Here is a 19,236-nt window from a genome sequence, read left to right as displayed (position 1 = left end):
GCTCCATTTTCTGCTGTTTATTGACAGCTGACAGTAGCTCCCTGCCCGGACCCCCCCTCCCCACCTGCTGGCCCTGGCCTGGGCCACCCACTGTGGAGAGGCCAGGTAGCTGGCCAGGCCCACCCACCCGGGGACATGCCAGCACATGACCACTGGAAGGGGCCCCACACACCCAGGCACCACCTTGGCAGACCCCCTCAGCCCACCCGAATCACAATCGCTGGTTTTCGGCACTTTTTAATTCTCTTTTTTGTTAAGAAATGTCAAAGTTGCGCCCAACACATGTGGATCAGCAAACACGATAGAGGAGGCCAATCAGTACTTTTTGGAGGGGGGAGAGGGAGGGAGAGAAGGTGAGAACGACCACACGATACGGCCTCAGACCATGAGCAGAGCGTCTGTGGGAACTGGAGCGGGGGTGGGCTGGCTGCGCGGCGCCAGCTCAGGGCCCCAAGGAGGGAGGACTGGGCACACCCTCACACGCAGCCTGGCATGCATGCCCTGCACCCACTGCTGTCACCCAACTGACGCGCCCACGTTCACCACGCCGTGCACACAGCTCCCCTGAAGCCCAGGTGCACCCTCACACCAGCACCCATGGGAGAGGCAGAGCCCTTCCCACTGTCTCCACGGCGTGGATGACACAGCCCAGCGGCGAGCAAGGCACATCCTTCAAATTCTTCAGACGCAGAGAAGTTAGGAAAGAGAGCAGAGGGGAGGCCCTGGCGGAGCACAGACCCCTCCCCCAGACCCCAGCCTCCTGTTTGTGCTACTGGGCCCAGGGGTCTGGCCACTCCTGGACAGAGGGAGGGAAGGATAGACAGACAGATGGCCGGGGCCTCTAACAGCTTTTGTCTTGAGCTAGACTCCAGCGTCCTTGCAGTTGGTAAATGGTTTTCTATAGAATCAATAATATTTCTTCTTTCTTTAAATATATATTTGTTAAAGTTATACCTTTTTATTTCTCTGGGGAAATCTGCCTCAGCTTATTCCCAATAAATTAATACTCTTCGATAGCTTATATTCAGGGAGGGGGGTGCAGTGGGGCAGGGGGCCCAACCCCAGCCCCTTGTGCTGCGCTGGAGTGGCTGGCAGAGGTCCCCAATGGGCAGTTCTGTGCTGGGCATAGGCCTGTGCTCTGCCACAGATTGGGGAGGGGGCTACAGCAGCTGCCCCCCTCCCGCTGCCTCCCAGGGTGGACCCAACCTGGACTCAGGCTGGGGGTTCAGGAGTTTCCCCTCCTCCACCCACAGCGGGCAGAGCCCGGTGGTGGGTGGGCAGGTGGCCCAGCAGTTATTGCACAGGGAGCAGCAGATAAGGAAGGGGGGCACCCACGAGGCAGCAGCATCTGCCCAGAGCCCTTGGGTCCCCCAACCAGGCAGTCCTCCAAGCTGGGCCCAGGGGCAGGAGTTGTGCTTGTGCGGGGTCTGGACAGGACGGCCCACCCCCGCCTCGTGCCCGCGGCCGCCTAGCGGGCTGCCCTCTGTGCCCCTCCCCCTTGGTCCACCGCCCTGCCCGCTCGCGCCGCCCCCGGAGGTACCCATCCTGAGGTAAAGGTCAGTGTGCGGGCCGGAGCCCAGGCGGCGCGGGGGAGCCCAACTTGGGCGGCCGCGTCACTCCAGCATGGCGTCCAGCTGGTCGGCCAGGTCGTCAAACATGCTGCCAATGTCGTCCAGGATGCTGCCGGTGCTCTTCTCCTCGGCGGCCGAAGAGCTGGGGGCGGGCGCAGCGTGAACTGGCTGAGTCGGCGCAGAACTTCCAGCCCCCATGTCCCGCCCCTCGCGGAGGCCACGCCCCCGCCTTCAGGGGCGGGGCCGGAACAGTCCACGCCCTCCCCACGACATCTGCCCTGCTCCGCCCCCGGCCCACGCACAGTAGCCTCTGTCGGGGGCTGGGGCAGCTCGTAGGGCCCCGCCCACGCCAGGCCGTACCCGGCGCAACTCGGGCCCGGCGCGACTCGGCCCCGCCCTCGCAGGGCAGCCTCCAGGTGTGCACCCGCCGCGGGGGCGCACAGACCCCCACCTACGCCCACGCCGGACCGGGTCCTGCACCTACCGCGAGCCTTGCGCGTCCTCCTGCCGGATCTTCTCTTCTACAGCTTGCAGCGCGGCCGCCAGGCACGCGCTAGTCTCCTCAAGCTTCTGCCTGGCGCTGTCCCCCGGCGAGGCGCCGTCGGGCGCGGCGGGGGGCCCGGCTGCCGCTGCGGCAGCGCGCGGCGGCTTGGCGGGCACGTGCAGCGCGGGCACACCGGGGGACGGGGGCCTGGCCGGGCTGGCACTCAGCGAGGGCGGCGTGCTGGCGGGCTTGGTGAGGGCAGCAGGCGGCTGGCGTGCCGGCGAGGGCGACGGGCTGGCGCTGCCCGACTGCAGCCCCGCAGCTGCCTTGGCCGGCTTCGGCGCCGTGGGCGGTGGCGGCGGCTTGGGAGACACGGGCGGCGGCGTGCCGTGGGCACGCTTCACCTCTGCGGGGAGGAGGAGAGTCGCACCGGCGTGGGAGGTCGCGTGGCGCGCGCGCTGCCTATCGCGGCACAAGCCCTGCCCAAGCGCCCTGCCTCGAACCCGGGATTAGAGATAACGCCCTTTGCACTGCCGGCCGGGCTCCAGCTCCAGCCCTCCACCCCCCGGCCTCCCTGAGGCTGCCAGGGGGCGCGCTTCCCTGTGCAGGCCTGCGTGGGTCACTGCTTCCAAACCCCGCCTGGTCCGCCCCCACCTCCATTCCCCTCCAGGTGTGGCCTGTTGCAGCCACCGGCCCTCCCGTTGCTTGAATGCCACAGGGCCTTTGCACCTCTGATCCTTCTGCCTGGAAGCCTCTCCCCTCCCTCCTGTGCTTGGGTCATTTTACAGCCAGGTCAGAATCCTCCCTTAGCCTTCCAGCATCATGGGCCTGTCCTCCTTCCACAGGTGCTGCTATTCATGGGTTTCTGTGTCTCCTTCACTGAGGAATGTAAGGATCATCCACCCTTGTCTCAGCTCTCGTTGGTGGAGTGGTCCAGTGGGTGGATGGACAAGAGGGTCTGAGGATACTTTCCCACCCCACTCCACCTGGCCTTCATTAAATCCAAGAAGTGGAAAACCCCTCAGACCATGGCATGGGGAGCTGGAGGAGGGGCCCTTCCCCAGCTGGCTCCCTGAACCTACCTGGGCTGCCAGGACCTGGCAGTGGCACCTTCTTGGAGGCAGGCGTGGGCGAGCCCTGGATCTTGGGCACGGGCTGAGCCAGAATGGGCTTGGGAGAGACAGGTGGCTTGGCTGGCTTCCGGGCATCACTGTCTGGCGGGGGCAGTGGGGGCAGGTGCAAGAGGTCAGAGGGCGGGGGCTCAGCAGGTGGCGGTGGCGGGGGCAGCTCTGGGGGCCCAGCCTGCTCAGAGGCTGGACGGCGGCGCACAGTGCCTGTTCCATTCTGGTACACGGACAGCGGCGGTAGGGGAGGCTCAGGACCTGCCTCCCTCTCCTTGGCCTTGGGCCGGCGCTTGACCGTGTCGGACTCAGTGAGGATGAACTTGACGTTCTCCTGCTGGCTCTGCTTGGCTCGGATGCGCCTCTTGAGCGTGGCGCTGGCCTCCACCCTGGCCAGTGGTGGGCCCTCCACACCTGCCTCACCCTTGGCTGGACCTCGAGGCCGCTGCCGGGTAGCGCCATCTTCCACAAAGTGGCCGTGATCTGCAGGCCCCCCTGGCTCTCCCGGACCCCGGCGAGCAGTGGCCAGAAGTCCCGTGACAGGCCCACTCAGTGTGCGGCGCCGGTTCACCACCTCGCCGTCAGGCCCAATGGCCTCCTTGTGCTTCACCGAGGCCAACACCGTGGCCACCCGGCCTGGCTCCGGGCTGGCGGGGCGAAGCATGGGGTGGCCCTCAGGGGGCCTGCGGGCTGCCCGGCCCCCACCCCCAATGGACGACAGCTCGAGCATGGCTGCAATGCTCTTCACACTGCCAGCGCTTCCTGTGTCCACGCTGCCAGCCAGGTCACTAGCCCGCCGGCGCTGTGCCCGGACCCCCAGCCGGCCGTCCTCGGTCCCAGCCCCCTCGGTCTCCGCATCTGGCACTGACTCATCAGCCAGGTTGGCACTGGCCATGGCTGAGCTGGAGCGCTTGGGCGGGGGTGGGGGGGGGCCCTTCTTTCGCGGCCGCACAGCAAACGACTGGCTGCGGTTGACGTTCTTGTCAGCGCCAGCGGGTGCCCGCACCGAGTGGCTGCGGCCCACGCGCCGCTGGACTGTGGCGTAGGGCCCCACAGTGGCAGGCACCAGCAGCTCGTCCCGCTCCGGCTCGCTGTCGGACGCCGCGTAGCGATTCAGGCTGTGGGCGCGCTTCTTGGGCCGCCCTGGCTCCATGTCGGCCTCAGGGGGCAGGCACAGCGTGGGCACAGGCGCGGGCACGGCCGCAGGCGCAGGCCCCGGAGCAGCCGGCCCTGCCTCGCTCTCCACGGGTTGGGGCAGCACGTAGGCAAAGCCACGGTGTGTGGGTGACTGAGGCAGCGAGCGAGGTGACATGGGTCGCTCCATTGGTGGCAGCAGCTGTGGGGTGGGCTTCACCTTGGCTGTGGCTGGGGCTGGGCCATGAGGCCCCCCCAGGGCTTGCGGGGAGCCTGGCCGGGCTTTTGTGGGAGTCTGGGGGGGCGTGAAGTGGCTGGTACCTGGTGGAAGGACCTCCCGTGGCTTGCCAGGCACTGGGGGCACACTGGCCCGCTTGACGTTGTGGCCGTGGCGGCTGGGCCGGGCCTCCTTGGGGGGGGTACCCAGGGCCGGCCCCTCCTCCAGCAGGTACTCCTGGCTTCGTGACATGGGGCTGCCAGGCCCTGGGGGCCCGTCGCCCAGCAGCTCCTGAGAACTGCTCATGTGCCGTGCCCGCCCACCCAGGCTGGGCTCCTGCCGCATGGAGGCCCTTGGGGTGGGCGGCAGGTGGTTGGAGGGCTTCTCAGTAGGGGCAGCGGCAGCGGCAGCCCCTTCAGCCGGGCCCGTCAGAGCAGCCTGCAGCTCACCACTGAGCTCACTGTCCTGGAAGGTGGTCATCTTAGGAGACTGGCAGTCAGCTGGGGCAGGCTCGGGTGGGGGTGGTGACTCGATGGCCATCACTTCAAGTGACTGTGGTACCTTCCGGCGCAGGGGTCCCCCCTCATACTTGGCGTACTCTGCCTTCTGCAGCTCTGCCAGTTTCCTCACTGCCAGCATCAACTTCTTCTGGTGTCCTGCGTGGGGCGGGGGGCAGGTCAGGCCAGGGAGGGTGGCGAGGACCAGGAGGCAGTGGGGGCGGGGTGGGGCCTCACCCAGCTTGGTGATGCCGATCTCCTGCAGGTCCTCCCAGGTGATGTCGGTGATGAAGTCGATGTTCTCGTAGCCGTTGTCCACCAGCACCTTGTAGTACTGAGCCAGGCCAATCATGGACAGCCACACGGCCAGGTTAGCCTACGGAGCAGGGGACACAGAGGGCAGCCCGAGCTGGCTGCCCACACCCTGCCTATTACTCAGAGCTATCAGAGGAGAGGGCACCGGGCCAGCCTGGCACAGAGAGACGGAAGGACAGACAGACAGGCCCGAGGCGTCAGCTTTGGAGACAGTGCAGCCTTGACAGGAGCCCAAGGCCAGCTCACACACACTTTCGAACATATGCAAACACACACAGAGGAGCGACTCTCTCCTCAGGATACCCTTTGGGGGAGGGGGAAGAATGCGCTTCCGGTGGAAGAATGCACTTCCTCACCTGCCCAGGCAGCCATGGGGACAGCATCCACGTGGACACACCACACACGTCATGGACACAGACACACAGCACCACCGACCAGATACGCATATACACACACCCTGCATCCCAGCCATCCACGGGCACTGACACCCCTCTGAGTCACGCTCACGCCCTCTCACCACTTCCCCACCAGCATCAGGCACACGTCACACAGCCTCGTCACACGCCTGGCAAATATCCGTGATGGTCTTCACCCAGAACCACCGGTGGCTCCCTGAATGGCATCCACCCGTCCACACTCCCAGCTGGATGTCACTCATGCATCAACACAGCACACTCGGTCACCCCCCCCTTGGGTGCACAAGCAAAGTGAAGCCCCTGGGACCCAGATGTGCTGGCTGGGAGGACCCCTGAGCCGCTGACTGAGTGGGGTGAGGCAGAGTGGATGAGCACAAACCCACCTGTCACCAACCCACAGCCCTGGGGCTCTCGGTGGCCATGGCATCTCCCTCACAGACGGGTGGGAGCCCGAAGCACAGCGCAAGGCCCAGAAAGGCAGCATGGATGTGACAGGCCCTGGGCCCACCTTCTCCCAGCCCAGAGCCTGTCCCACCACAGAGTGCCTATTCGTGACAGCACGGGCCGCGGCTGGTGTGGCTGTCAGCCAGCGTGTGCAGTCACCAGTGGGCGCCTTGAATGTATTTAGCGTACGCGTGCTGTGTACCCAAAACACGCACAGGCGTCTTCCCCATACATGTGCCTGGGTGTGTGCAAGCACGTCCCATCCCCACGGCCCCCTGCAGTGTCTGGGGGTGTGTGTGATGGGCAGTGCTGTGGGGTGCCGGGTGGCTCCGGTGTCCCTGTGTGGCCACCTGAGCGTGGAGCACGTAGTGGAGATGGGGACTCTCCAGGCTTCAGGCTCCCCTTGTCCTGATAGCCCTCAGAGGCGGTCACCACCGCCCCTGCCCCTGCCCCTGCCCCAGGGAGGTGGGCCCCAGTGCCCCTGACAGACAGAGGTCATCCTCTGCTCTCCTCTCTCTGGACTCCCCAGAGGGCAGGGGTGGGCTGTAGCCAGGGAGGCAGGCTGTCTGTCTGTCTGTTTGCCCATCCTGGGACTGGCCACTGGGGTGCGGGGGGCCTTACGGGTTTGTGCTCAGGCAGCCAGTCGGGGATGCTCAGGCTGCTGATCTCTGCAGTGATCTTCTTCCGGTGGCCTGGCTTGGTGACCCCGATGGCCGTGAGGTCCTAGGTGGAGGAGAGGCCCATTAGCAGGAGGCTGGGGGCCCATCTCTGGGTCAGCTGGTAGACAGCCTTCGGGCAGCTCACCTCGGGGGTCATGCGGCTGATGGTGGGCAGGTCATAGCCGGCACTGATGAAGTTGGGGGCGTAGAGCTGCAGCTGGAATGTGGCAAGCCACTGGCTGACAGCCTCGGCGCCCTGGAAGACACAAGGCACCCGCTGCAGGCTCGCCCGCCTGCTCCCCCGCCAGGCATGCACCCCAGCCACCGCGGCGCCTCCTTCTCTGCTCAGCTGAAGACCACGCAGCGCAATCTGCTGTCCGCTGGGCTGTCTGCAGCCAGGCCCCGTCAGCCTGGCCCGGGTGCTCCTCCTCGCTCTGTGGTCCTGGGTGCCGCTGTCTTGAGCATCGTCCAGCACCTCGGCCTCCTTCTGTGATCTCCACCAGGAGGGTCCAGCTGCTGTCCACATCACAGGCCTCCCTGACCGTCCCCCCCATTCCTGGACCAGGGACACCCTGCAGTGTGGCCCCGTGTGAGGGGCTCTGGGAATGGGGCCTCAGGCGGGGCAATTTAGTGCTGCTCCTCTACGCCCTGGAAGGTGGGCTCTACCCAGAGGAATGCAGGAGGACTCAGCCAGCAGCTCACGCCCGCCCTAGCACGCAGGTGCATGCACACAGGACCTGTCTCACCCACATACACGCCTTGTCTCGTCGCACATCCATGCCATTCCACACGCACACACATGCGCACATGTGCCCGCATCACAATCACACCAGCCACACACAAACCCCCACTCACCTCACACCCATGTCACACTTCCTAGACACACTAGCTTACACGCACAGCACGTACAAGAGACAACAGCTACACAAACAGACTGACAGACCAACAGAAGGACGGGCCCAGCCTGTCTAGGGCCCTGGCCACGCTGCGGCCAAGCCAGGCAGGCTGCCCTGGGCGCCCCCCCACCTGCAGCCGGCCCAGGCCTTGTACCTTGCCCTCCGATGCTGCCTCCAGCTTCTTGGGTGGCTGCTCCCCATAGACCTGCCCGGCATGGGTCACTGGAGTCTGGGACCGGGTGGCACCTAGGGACGAGAAGATGTGGTGGGGCAATGGCTGCCTGGGGGCTACCTCCCGGCCAGGCCAGCAGTGCTGTGTCCTTGCTCTTACCTGAAGAGCCCTCCGGAGGCTTGACAGGGCTGTCCCCGGGGCTGGAGTCGGAGACAGACTTCTGGGAGAGCACCGTGGCCAGGAGCTGCAACCCAGACAGGCCGGCTGGCCAGTGCTGCTCTAGACACAGGCCATCCCGGTCCTGCCACCACCCCACCTACCTTGACCCCTTCAGAGCCTGCGTGCAGGGTGTGGCCCCCGCTGCTCCGGCCACTGGCCACACTGCTCAAGCTGCCACTGCGGTCCCCGCCTGCCAACAGGAGGGAGCAGCATCAGCTAGTGCCAGCCCTGCAGAGCCCAGGTGCTGCCTTGCAGAAGTGCCACTGCCACCGCCCTCCAGAGGCCCCCACCTACCTGTGAATGGCTTCCTCAGCACCCAGATCTCCTCGGGGGGTGCAGAGGGCCCTGCTGAGCTGCCTCCCTGGGGTGGGCTTGGTTCGGCACCTGCTCGGGAACCTACGGGCCAAGCACAGTCTCCCTGAATCCTGGACTGGCCCAGGCCTGGGGCATCCCCTGGCCTGGCCCCCAAGTCTGCACAGAGCAGAGGCCGGACACACATGTTCCTGGGGGGTCAGTACAGCCTCCTCCTGCCCTGTCTCCGAGGAGCTAAGCGACCCTCAGAAGGCCCTTCCCAACCTTGGACATTGGAGAGCAGGAGAGCATGGCAGAGAGGGGCGCAGGCCAGGCTATCCTGTGGTCCTGTAGGTGGGAGTAGGGAATTGCAGGAGGGTGCAAACCCCTCTGTGCCTGGGGAGCAGGGGGAGGGAGGAGGCCCCCAGGAGCCTGGGTCCAGGCTCCTCACCCCAGGGAACTAATGACCTTGGGTGGATTGGCCAAACCTCCTAACTGGCCCCCCTCTGCCCTCTCACCCGGCCTGTCAATCTCCATATCCTCTCTGTGGGGTAAACCAATCACACCAGTCCCCCATCTGAAGCCATTCCATGGCCCTATGGCCTCATCCTGCGCCCCCTCCCTCTCCGTCACCAAGTCAGCCACACTGGGCTCCTTTGGACCCTTACACAGTCACACTCTGTCCTGCTTCAGTGCCTTTGCACATGTGGTTCCCGCTGCCTGGAATGCTCTGCCTGTGGCCAGCCCCTCCCACTTCTCAGGGCCTTCTCTGTCCACACTTGTCTAAAGTGGGTCTCCATCTGCAATCTCTGTGTTACCGGTTGGTACGTTTCCTTCCACATTTATTTCACTGTTCCCTTCTCCCCTCCCTCCCCGAGGGCAAGCTCCTTGGGAGCAAGAATGACGTCCATCTGGGATACTGTCTATTCCTAGTGCCTGGCATGCAATGTCTGTTGAATACATGAAGGAGTGCGTTAGGGGACGCTGATGAGGAGACAGCTGGCAGGACACACTCTGGACCCCACACCTAGCAATGGCTAGAGCTGACGATCCTTGCTCTGCCACCCAAAACGCCATGCACCTGCTTCCTTCTGGCCCGCGAGCCCATCCCTGGGTGGGACTTACCTGCTCGCTTGACGATGGCCTCGCCCAGGGAGGACGGGAAGTAGCCCACACGGTCATTGCCTGTCCTGTTGTCATGGATACAGCCCTTCCACCGGCCGTCTGGATGCTGCTCGAGGACCTGGCCAAGTACGGTGAGGGGAGCACACTCAGGGAGACACCCCTCCATGTTAAGTGGGTGGGTGGCCTTGGCCTCCTGCTCAGACCCCCCAGTTGCTGCCGGGTGTTGTGGGGAGCATCCCAGGTCCCATTCATCCCTGTTCCAGCAGCCCCAGGCTATCCTTACTGTGATAATGTCCCCGGCTTTCACGTTGAGGCTGGTCAGGTCGTAATTGTTGCAATAATCCTTGGTAGCCCGGACCTGCAGGGCTGCCGAGGCCTCTGGGGACACAGGAGGCGGCAGACCCCCCAGTCCTGTGAGCCGGCCTGGCCCAGGCCCCACCCCTGCCCCCCTGCCCCGCCCGGGCCCACCTCGCAGCAGCTGCTTGATCTCCTTGCTGGCCTGGGAGGTGGTGAATTGGTGCACGATGTCCAGGGCCGTCTGGCTGTAGGTGTTCCTCACGTGGGCATTGATCCCGTTCTGTATGTGCCAGAGGGTGAGGACTCTCAGGAGCCCCCTACACCCCCACTTGACCCCAGCTCCCTCTGGCCCCTAACTCACATCGAGCAGCAGCCGAACCACTTCCGTCTTCCCACAGAGTGCGGCCTCGTGCAGGGCCGTGCCGGACTTGGTCTGGCGGTTAATGTCAATGCCAGCTTGGAGGAGGAGTCTGACGGGGAGGTAGGAGGAGCAGGCAGGGCCCTGCACAGAGAGCCCTCTGCCCCAGCACCCCCAAGCCGGGCTCCAGTTCCTGGGGGCTGAGGATGAGCTAACCCTGTCCCACATCCCCAACAACCCCTCCCTGTGTTAACCCTTCACACTCTTATCTCGTCTCATCCTACTGTAGGCATTGCTGCGATGGCCACTTTAAGGATGGGGAAACTGAGGCTCAGAGAAGTTAAGAGTCTCCTCAAGGTCACCCAGCAAGTGGCACAGACTGTGGGGCTATAGAAGACCACTCCCCAGCCCCCTCCAGTGCATCCTTTATGTGGGCGGCTTGAGGCATCCTTCGTATCCAGAGACCTGACCACATCCCCACGGCTCCCTGGCTGCTCCTGTCTTATTGCCAAGCCAGGAGCAGGAACCCCAAGGCTGGGTGCCCCTTACCCCGCCCACCCCCCCACGGCCATACCTGATGATGTCGATGTGGCCATTCTTGGCTGCCAGGTGCAGGGGGCTGGTGCCATTGGGGTCAGTGGTGTCCCCTGGCCGGGGCTCTAGCAAGGCCGCACACATGTTGCTGCTCAGGAGCAGCTGGACCACCTGGAAGGAGGGATCAGAGTAGGGGGGCCCAGGAATGGGGTGGGGAGCTGCAGTTTGTCTCCCACTCCCACCCTAGGAGAAGAAGTTGGAGTCCCACTCAGCTCCCTGGGGAGACTTACCCCAACGCGGCCGAACTCACAGGCAAGGTCCAGGGGCGTCTTCCCCGAGTTGTCCACCATGCACGGGTTGGACTGGTGCTGGAGCAGCATCTCAGACTGCAGGGACCACAGGGAGTGGTCAGGCCCAATGCATCCGTCGGGCTCATTCTGCCCCAGGCACCCTGTCACCCCTGAGGCGGTCCTTACCACGTCGTAGTGACCATGCTGGGCCGCCAAGTGCAGGGGGATGTGGCCCTCATCAGACGGGACATTCACCGCTGAGCCCGCCTTCAGCACCAGCTTCATGGGCTCCTTCCGGCCCTGCCAGGCCGCATAGTGTAGCGGCCGCATGCCTGGGGGCAGGGGGGGCGGTTGGGAGCTAGCCCCTGACCCTGAACCCAACCCTGACTTCTAGGACGCTGATCCCATGAGAACCTGCCTCAACCCAGACCAAGACCCGGGGCTGAGACCTCAGTTGAGGGACCATCCTGGCTTCCAGGGACCCCACTTCTGACCTTGACACCCTGCCTCTGGCTCTGAGGTCCCTGACAGGCCTTGCCTTTGTTGTCCTTGATGTCCACAGCAGCCTGGGCCTCCAGCAGCAGGGTGATCAATTCTGTGTTGCCATTCAGGGCCGCGTGGTGCAGGGCAGAAAAGCTGGGACAGGTGACAGACATGTATGGGCAAGGAGCCGGGAACCCTGCCTTCCCCAGGAGTCCTTGACCCCCATACCAGACTGACATCTCCCCGGGCTGAGAACTCACCCATCTGGGTCTTGGAAATTGACATTGATCTTCTTGGTGGAGCCCAGGAGCTCTGGGGTGGGAAGGAGACATGGTGAGGGAGGCTCTGTCCAGCCCCTACTGAGGCCTACCTGGGTCCCAGCCCCCTCTAGACAGAGAGCAGGCAGAGAGTGGCTGGCTAGCTCCCTGGCAGGCTCAGAGCCAAAGCTATCTAGGTCTTTAGTCTAGAAACGTTCATTCATTCAACCCTGTTTCCGGCACTCAGCATCAGGTACCAGCTTTTGGCCCTTGGTTTCCCACTGAACTAAGACATTGGGAGGTTCATAGGGCCTGTCCCTGCCTGGGAACAGAAGCCAGGGCTGTGCACCCACACAGGCGCACACATGTGCACATGAACCCCCTCCCTTGAGACGCTGGCTGAGCATCTGCCAATGGTGGGAGGGAGAGAGCCAGCCCAATCTGTCTCTCAGAAGGACCCAGATGGGGCCGGGGGTGGCCCAGGAAGGCTGGAACACCCGGAAATGGGGGTATCTCTGGGGAAGATATGCATTTCCAGGGTTCAGCCTCCCCCAACTCCCAGCCCCGGGGCTGGCCTGTGTAGATGAGCCCCATTTGGCAGGGCAGGATGGGGAGGCAGGCAAGTGGGCCAGTGCCTCCAAGCAACCACATTACAATGGCCCCCTCATCTATGGGGGCATGCACAGGCCCCAGGGTCAGCCCGCCTGAAGCCCGAGGGGCTCCAGCCCTCCCTTGGGGGCCCCAGTCTCCTCCCGGGGCCTCCCCAGCCCTGGCCTCCACCAGCCACCTGCCAGAGGAGGGAAGCCCACCGATGCCCTCCCCGTGGGCTCAGGTCCAGCCGGACTCGGGCCAATCCCCTGCCTGTCTGGGCCACGGTTACATAAACCATTTGTGGGTCAGTCACTCTGTGAGGGAGGGGCTGGCAGGACAGAAGCCCCTTTGTCCAGGCTCAGGACAGGGATGGGGGCAGGGGGCTGAGGGAGTCGAGTCACAGAGGGGCTGCTGCAGGGCCCGCTCTGTGACCCACAGCAGCCCCGGCTGCTCCGGCCTCGGTTCTCAGCTTTTGGATGTAGGGTGTGGGTCCCCCAATGGCCCACAAAGCCCACAAAGTCAGAGACGGGCCTGAATTCAAATCCTCCCTCTGCCCCTTACTAGCCCTGAGGCCTTGGCTGTGAGCTCGAAGGGTCTAACAGGGCCAGCCTCAAAGGCCTAAGGGCGCCTCCAGACAACACATGAAGGGTCTGGCACAGAGTCGGCTCAGCACGTGGCAGTTCCTAATACTAGCCCTATAGGAATCCCACCCCACCCTCCCCAGTGAGGGGCTTTGCTGAAGAGCCGAAGAGCTGAGGCTCCAGGACGAGAGGCGTCTCCACTCCCCTGCCGCTCCCCCCACCTCAGACAGTTGGCTGATGCTAACGGCTGTCTAAGTTGGCAGCAGTGCCACCCCTCCTTCCCCGTGGTGGTCCAGGGCAAAACCTTGGAGGCAGCCCTGGGTCCTTTCTTGAGCCCTTATATCTTCTCCATCGGTCAATCCTGTTGGCTCTACTTTCAAAACACTTTCAAAGCACACCTGGAATCCTACCCTTTCTCACCAGCACCATCATCACCACCCTGGGCCAGGCCAGCGTCCCTCGAAGGACCACTGCCATCACCTCCCCCTGGCATCCCCACTTCCACCCTGCCCCCTCCAGTCCATCCTCCATACCCACTGAGGTCAGGGGGATCCCGTTAGAACATGGGTCCGGTCCCATTGCTCCTGTCTCACTGGGGTTGGAGGCCAAAGCCAGACAATGGCCCTGATGATGCAGCCCTCCTTTCACTTCGACTTCCTCCTCACCCCTGTTCCAGCCACCTGAGCCTCCTTGATGGCACTCCAACACACCTGTCTCCCCTGCCACAGGGCCTTTGCACATGCTGTGTGTGTGTGTGTGTGTGTGTGTGTGTGTGTGTGTGTGAGCCATTCTTCTCTCAATTATCCCCATTATTCCCTCTTCATGTCCTTCAGGTCTCTATCCAAGACCTGCTTGTCAAAGCCTCCTCCCCCATCTAAAATGGTAATCCCCTGGGAGTTTCCTGGTGGTCCAGTGGATAGGACTCGGCACTTCCACTGCCATGGCCCAGGTTCAGTCCCTGGTTGGGGAACTAAGATCCTGCAAGCTGTGCGGTGTGGCCAAAAAATAAAAAATAAATAATAAATACAACGGTAATCCCCTTCCCATCTCGTGTCTGTTGTATTTTTCTCTTTAGCCCCCATACCACCATTTATCTTGTTTATTGTCCATCTCCATCACTAAATTACAAGCTCCAAGAGGACAATGGTTTTTATCTATTTTGCTCACTGCCGTATCCTTGGTGGCTAAAACAGTGCCAGGCGCACACACGGTGCTCAGTAACTGATGACTGAACTGTACCCTCATCCCACACACTCTGTCCACCTGCCAGGGTCGGCTTCAAGTGTGTCACCTGTGCAGCCACTCAGAAGAGCCCCACACCTGGCTGGGTGCTCTGCTGTTGTGAGATTGTTATTTTTTGTTTTTGTTTTTGGGGTTTTTTTTGGCCCCATCTTGTGGCATGCGGAACTTCCCCGACCAGGGACTGAACCCACGCCCGCTGCAGTGGAAGCGTGGAGTCTTAACCACTGGACCACCAGGGAAGTCCTATTATTTTTTTGAACAAGTCACCCCCCCACCATTTTCATTTTGCGCTGGGCTCTGTGGATTATGCGGCCGGGCCTGCCACGGTCCCTTGTCGTGAAGCTGAAGGGAGCCCAGGCATCGCTGTCCCCCAGCACCCCTGCCTTGCTCAAGCCCATGCTCAGCACATTCCCCCACCAGAAGGCTCTGCCCCCCGACTCTAATGTCTGCTGCCCCCCACCCTTCTTAGTTCCCATGTAGCCAGTTCTCAGCTTCTCCCCACAAGACTTCCCAGGCCAGCTCGCTCTCCTCCCTCCCGCAGCCAGGGTGCCCAGGCAGCTGTGGAGCCAGGTGCTCGGAGTGGAGCCCGAGGCCAGGCCCACCTGCTCGCCCAGTCACAGCTGCAGGTGCTGAAATCTCAGAGGGACTGGAGGTTGAGGCCCAGGAAGTGACACAGACACCAGTGGGGAGGGGGTGTCTCCATCCAGAAGGGGATCACTCCCCACAGGAGAAGGAGCATCTTGCTAAGGTCATCTCCCCCCCACACACTCCCAGCCGCTGGTCTCCTCAAAGAGGAAAAGTGCTGGAATTGGATGAAGGGGGCCTTGAGGTCTTGGAGCACCCCCAATTCCCATGGGGACACTGGACACCCGGGAAGGTCCCAGAACTGCAGCCTGCCTGGGGCTGGGGGGCTGCACCTCATGGAGATAGGTGCCCTGAATGAAGCTGGAGCAGAGCACGGCTTCAGGGGCCTGGGTAGGTGGGAGAGAGGAGGGCAAGTGGGGATAAGCTGAAGGCCCCAGGAGCCCCTTTCCCTTTTCCACGAGGGCACTAAGTCCTACGGATTGCCATCAGTCATAGTGCATACGCCTTGCCCCTGACCGCCCCCATGACTTTGGCTCTCCGGTCTCCTATCACCCCAGCCCTCTAACTTCTCTTCTGATACCACCCCTACCTGTGAAGTCACCTCCAAACTCCAGCTGCAGAGGCCCTGGGGGGAGCCCACCCCAGACCCTTTTCCACTCTACCCTTGTGGCCTCCCTCCACCCCTCTGCCCAGATGCTCCTCAACCACGGAAGCCACCCACAGGCCACCTCCACAGAGTCACATCTGTCCCCTACAGGGACGTGGTCTTGGCCTCCTCTGCTCCCACCTCAGATTGGCTGAGCCCTGTGGCCTCCAGCATAGAAAGGCACCCTCTCAAATACCCCAGGGCAGGCAGCTCTGAGCCAGACGCTGGAAGGGAACTCTTAGTGGGCCAAGGTGAGTAAGCATAGGAGCACTGGCCGTAGTCTTCAGTGAAATGGAAGAAAGGGGAGGTTGGGCCAGAAGGAAGGGCAGGGTGTCTGCCTGCACCCCAGAAGACCAGCCTCCACCCTAGTATTTTCCCTCCCTAGCAGTCTCTTCTTCACTTCAAGGATAACTGCTAAGGGTGACGGTGCCTGTGCATGTAAGTGGAGGCTCCCTTCAGGCAGGATAGGGGTGCTGACAGAGCCTGGGGTGTCACTGGGGTGTGGGGTGAAGGGAAGGTGTCAGCACAAGGAGGAGACTGTGGAAACAAGAATCGTGGGAACACCTCTGGAGTTGGGGGCCCCAGGGAGTACCGCTGGATGCCCCCTACCCCATGGCCCAAACTCCAGCTGTACTTTACTGAATCAAAATACATCTTACTCCAAAGCAGGCCAGTGTTGCCATGACAACCGAGCTAATTCATGGAGAGATTTCTCCGTCTGATTTATTATGCCCGCCCCTGTGAGTCAGAGAGCCCAGATTCGGGTGCCAGGGCAGGTGTCTCTCCTACCCGGAGACCAGGCCATGCAGGGGCAAATGCAGAGATCCAGGCGGAGACACAGGTAGAGGTAAAGGTCCCCACACCTCCCCCGGATGGCCAGAGTAGAAGGAGGGAGGAGTCGCCAAATCTGATGCCCCCCACTTCCTCGGTGCACTGCCCTGCGCTGTCTAGGAAATGGCCACAGTTAGCATTTCCGGAGCACTTACTAAGTGCCTGGGCTTCATGCGTGTACTCACTGTTCTTACAACAATGCTACGAGGCAGGGACCACAAATGTCCCCATCCTACAGATGAGGAGACTGAAGCCCAGAGACTGGAGATGCCTGTGCCCAAGGTCGGATGGCCACTAGGTGGAAGACTTTGCCTTGCCTTCCACCTCTCAATCCCTGAGCCTGCTTTTGAGGCTCAGCTGAGGTTGCCTCTGCCTGAAAGCCCTCCCTTTCTGAACCCCGAGGCCCTGAAGCCAGCCCTAACTGGCAGACTGTCCCTGGGCCTCCGGTGTGGAAGGCAGGGCCCACCTGTGTATGTGTGCTGGCGAGGCACAGGTGTGCAGCTCTCTAATTGCACAGAGCAGATAGTAGCGGCCAGGCAGGGGCTGCAGTGGGAGGGGTCCTCCTGGGGCTCAAGGACCTACCCCCACCTGCCCCAGAGGCTGTCTCAGTTCTCAGCATCTCCCCTGGAGAGAGGGGAGGGTACCTCCCTGGCTTACATACAGTCCCAGGGGGTGGCATGGGGAGTCGGGGCACCCAGACCCCACCTGCTACCCAGCAGAGCCCTGCCCGCGCCCACACAGGTGCCCTGACACACTGACACGGCCATACGTGCGCAGCCACACACGCGGCTTGTCCACACGCCCATCCATCCATCTCCAGGGTCCCCGGGGGAGGCTCCAGGCTGAGCTGGGATGAGTGCTGGGATCAGGGCGCCAAGCTTCCAACCATCCCCTGGGACCCCCACAGAACAAGCTCAGGATGGCCAGTGGGAGACCCCCTCCCCCCCAGTCTCCTTTTCCAGCAGGGAAGCCAGAGAGGACCAGGGTCTGCACCTGCCTCGAACTCAGCCTGCCCTGGGCTGGGCGACCTTGGGTCTCTGCTCCCCCTTCAGTAAATGGCCCCCAGCCGGCCATGCCTGGGCAGCCACACCCCCAGCATGGTCCTGCCCCCCCCTTCCCTGCTAAGCATGTTATTAAACATGGGGCGGGGAGGGGGTCTGACAGAGACTGTCAGCCCTGTGGTCTCCCCTTACCGCAAGAGGCCCCTCCCTCTCTCCATGGCGTGGGGGGGAATCCGCCTCGCCCTTTAAAGGCCCAGAAGAGACCTCCAGCTGTCAGCCCGCAGCCCAGGAAGGGAGGGGAACGGAGGCAGGAGAGAGGGATGCGAATGCCTGCGGCCTGGAAAGTGGGTGCCGCCAGGTGCCCGCTGGGGGGCTCGGGTGACGGCCTGGCGCTCGATGGAGCCCCTCCTTCAGTGATGGCAGCGGGGGGCGCGGACGGAGGGTCTGGGCGCTGCTGGCCTCGCCCCGCCCCCGGGGACCCGACAGCATCCCCCTCCCCGCCCTGCGCCGGGCGGGGTGGGGGACTCGGCGCTGGAGACGGCCCCAGGGCGCGCCGCGGCTCGCGCCCGCTCCCTGCGCCCCCCGTACGCCCCGCACTCACTGGCCTTTCCGGGCCGCGGCCTCTGCAGCAGCCTCTGCGCGGTCCCCACGTCCTCCGCCTTCACCGCCTGCACCAGTTCCTGCTCCTTCCCCATGGCGCGACCGGGGCCGCAGCGACGCGGCTGAGCTCCGTGCGCTCGGCGCGGCTCAGAGGCGGTGGCGGCCCCGCGGCACCCGCCGCATCCTCCTCCCTCCCCCGCCGCCTCCTCCGCCGCCCGCGCCCCTCGCTGTCCTCGGGCTCCGGCTCGGGCTCGGGCTCCCGGCGCGGAGGGGGCGGGGAGCGCGTCACGGGCGGGGGGCGGCCCGGGGGCGGGGGCCGGCGGCGGCGGCGGCGGCGGCGGGAGCGGGGCGGGGGCCGGCGGCGGCGGCGGCGGGAGCGGGGCGGGGGCGCGGCACCTGGCGCCGCCTCCCGGACGCCTGGGTCCCCCTTCCGCGGCCGCTGACCTCGGTGCGCCCGCGCCGGCCGCGCGCCCGACTCCTTGGCTCCGCCCCTACATTAGGACCCGTCCTCCCGAGACGCCCCCTCCCCACGTGCGGGCCGCGCGGCTCAGGCCCGGCCTCTGCGGACACCCCGCGGCCCCGGCGACCGCCAGGGGCTAGGGACAGCAGCCACCGGGGGGCCGGACACTGAGCCCCGACTCGGCGGCGGCGCCAGGCAGAGCCTGAGCGAGGCTTCCAGAGGCTGCGGGACCCACGGGGGGAGGGACTCAGACAGTGGGCGGGCGGGGACCCGGGCATGGAGATACCCAGGCATCGGCGGCACAGAAGCCGGCCCGCCAGGGGCTGTCAGACATTTCTGGCCCGTGGTTCCCGTGGGAGGTGTCGAGGGAATGTGAAGAGGAATCTCCCAATAATGAATTCGGTGTCAGGGAACCCGCCCTCCCCTTCCCGCAACTGCACCTTCATGCCCTGCAGCCTCTGGCTCTCTCCACAAACAACGCTAGGCGACCCCCAACCGCCCCCTCCTCAGTCGAGCCCCAACCTCAGTGCACCTGCCCAGCACCAACTGGGGTTCAGCCCCTCACACTTACCACTAAGAGGGGCTCGGCTCCCCCATCCCCAGCACCAACTGGGGTGTAACTCTTCAGGTCCACCACCCAGGGGTTTCAATCCCCCCGTTCGCAGCACCAATGGGGTCACAGCCCTGCCCAGCAGCAATCTGAACCCCACACAAGCCTGCTTACCCCCCAGCCTCCAGGCACAGATTCTGGCAGCCCCACAGGGGACTGTCCTGCTTGACACTAACCCTCCCACCACCCACCCCACACACACCCAGAAGTCTCTCCCTTCTGACCTCCTGGGCCTTAGCCTCCGGTCCTCACCTTGTCATGGCTGCAGCATTCTAGAGACAGACTGGTTGGGGTCTGTGTCCCGGCTCA

General features: G+C 63.9%; 1 protein-coding gene across 4 annotated transcripts; it reads right to left on the bottom strand.

Annotated features, from left to right (window-relative positions):
* Positions 1-10: 10 nt before the first annotated feature.
* Positions 11-18,119, bottom strand: CASKIN1 (CASK interacting protein 1). Of its 4 annotated transcripts, none has more exons than XM_057529244.1 (20): positions 17,859-18,119; positions 11,784-11,835; positions 11,579-11,676; positions 11,227-11,372; positions 11,041-11,136; positions 10,791-10,921; positions 10,220-10,328; positions 10,030-10,138; positions 9,845-9,927; positions 9,562-9,679; positions 8,440-8,541; positions 8,247-8,335; positions 8,086-8,170; positions 7,909-8,000; positions 7,004-7,114; positions 6,821-6,922; positions 5,262-5,400; positions 3,138-5,183; positions 2,056-2,461; positions 11-1,713 (listed from the first exon to the last, which is right to left on the bottom strand). In XM_057529244.1, the coding sequence occupies exons 1-20, from the start codon at positions 17,950-17,952 to the stop codon at positions 1,614-1,616; spliced, it is 4,308 nt and encodes a 1,435-aa protein (XP_057385227.1). In that variant the 5' UTR covers positions 17,953-18,119; the 3' UTR covers positions 11-1,613. The 4 variants fall into 4 exon arrangements, with proteins under 4 accessions (XP_057385227.1, XP_057385226.1, XP_057385229.1 ...); XM_057529243.1 differs by having other exon boundaries at positions 12-1,713; positions 9,845-9,939; positions 17,859-18,118; XM_057529245.1 differs by lacking the exons at positions 6,821-6,922; positions 7,004-7,114 and having other exon boundaries at positions 15-1,713; positions 9,845-9,939; positions 17,859-18,117.
* Positions 18,120-19,236: the final 1,117 nt, after the last annotated feature.

This window comes from Balaenoptera acutorostrata, chromosome 15 (genome assembly GCF_949987535.1).
Source record: "Balaenoptera acutorostrata chromosome 15, mBalAcu1.1, whole genome shotgun sequence".
Lineage (NCBI taxonomy): Eukaryota > Metazoa > Chordata > Mammalia > Artiodactyla > Balaenopteridae > Balaenoptera > Balaenoptera acutorostrata.
Note: the sequence above shows the minus strand (reverse complement) of the source record. Positions and strands in the feature narration are given on the sequence as shown.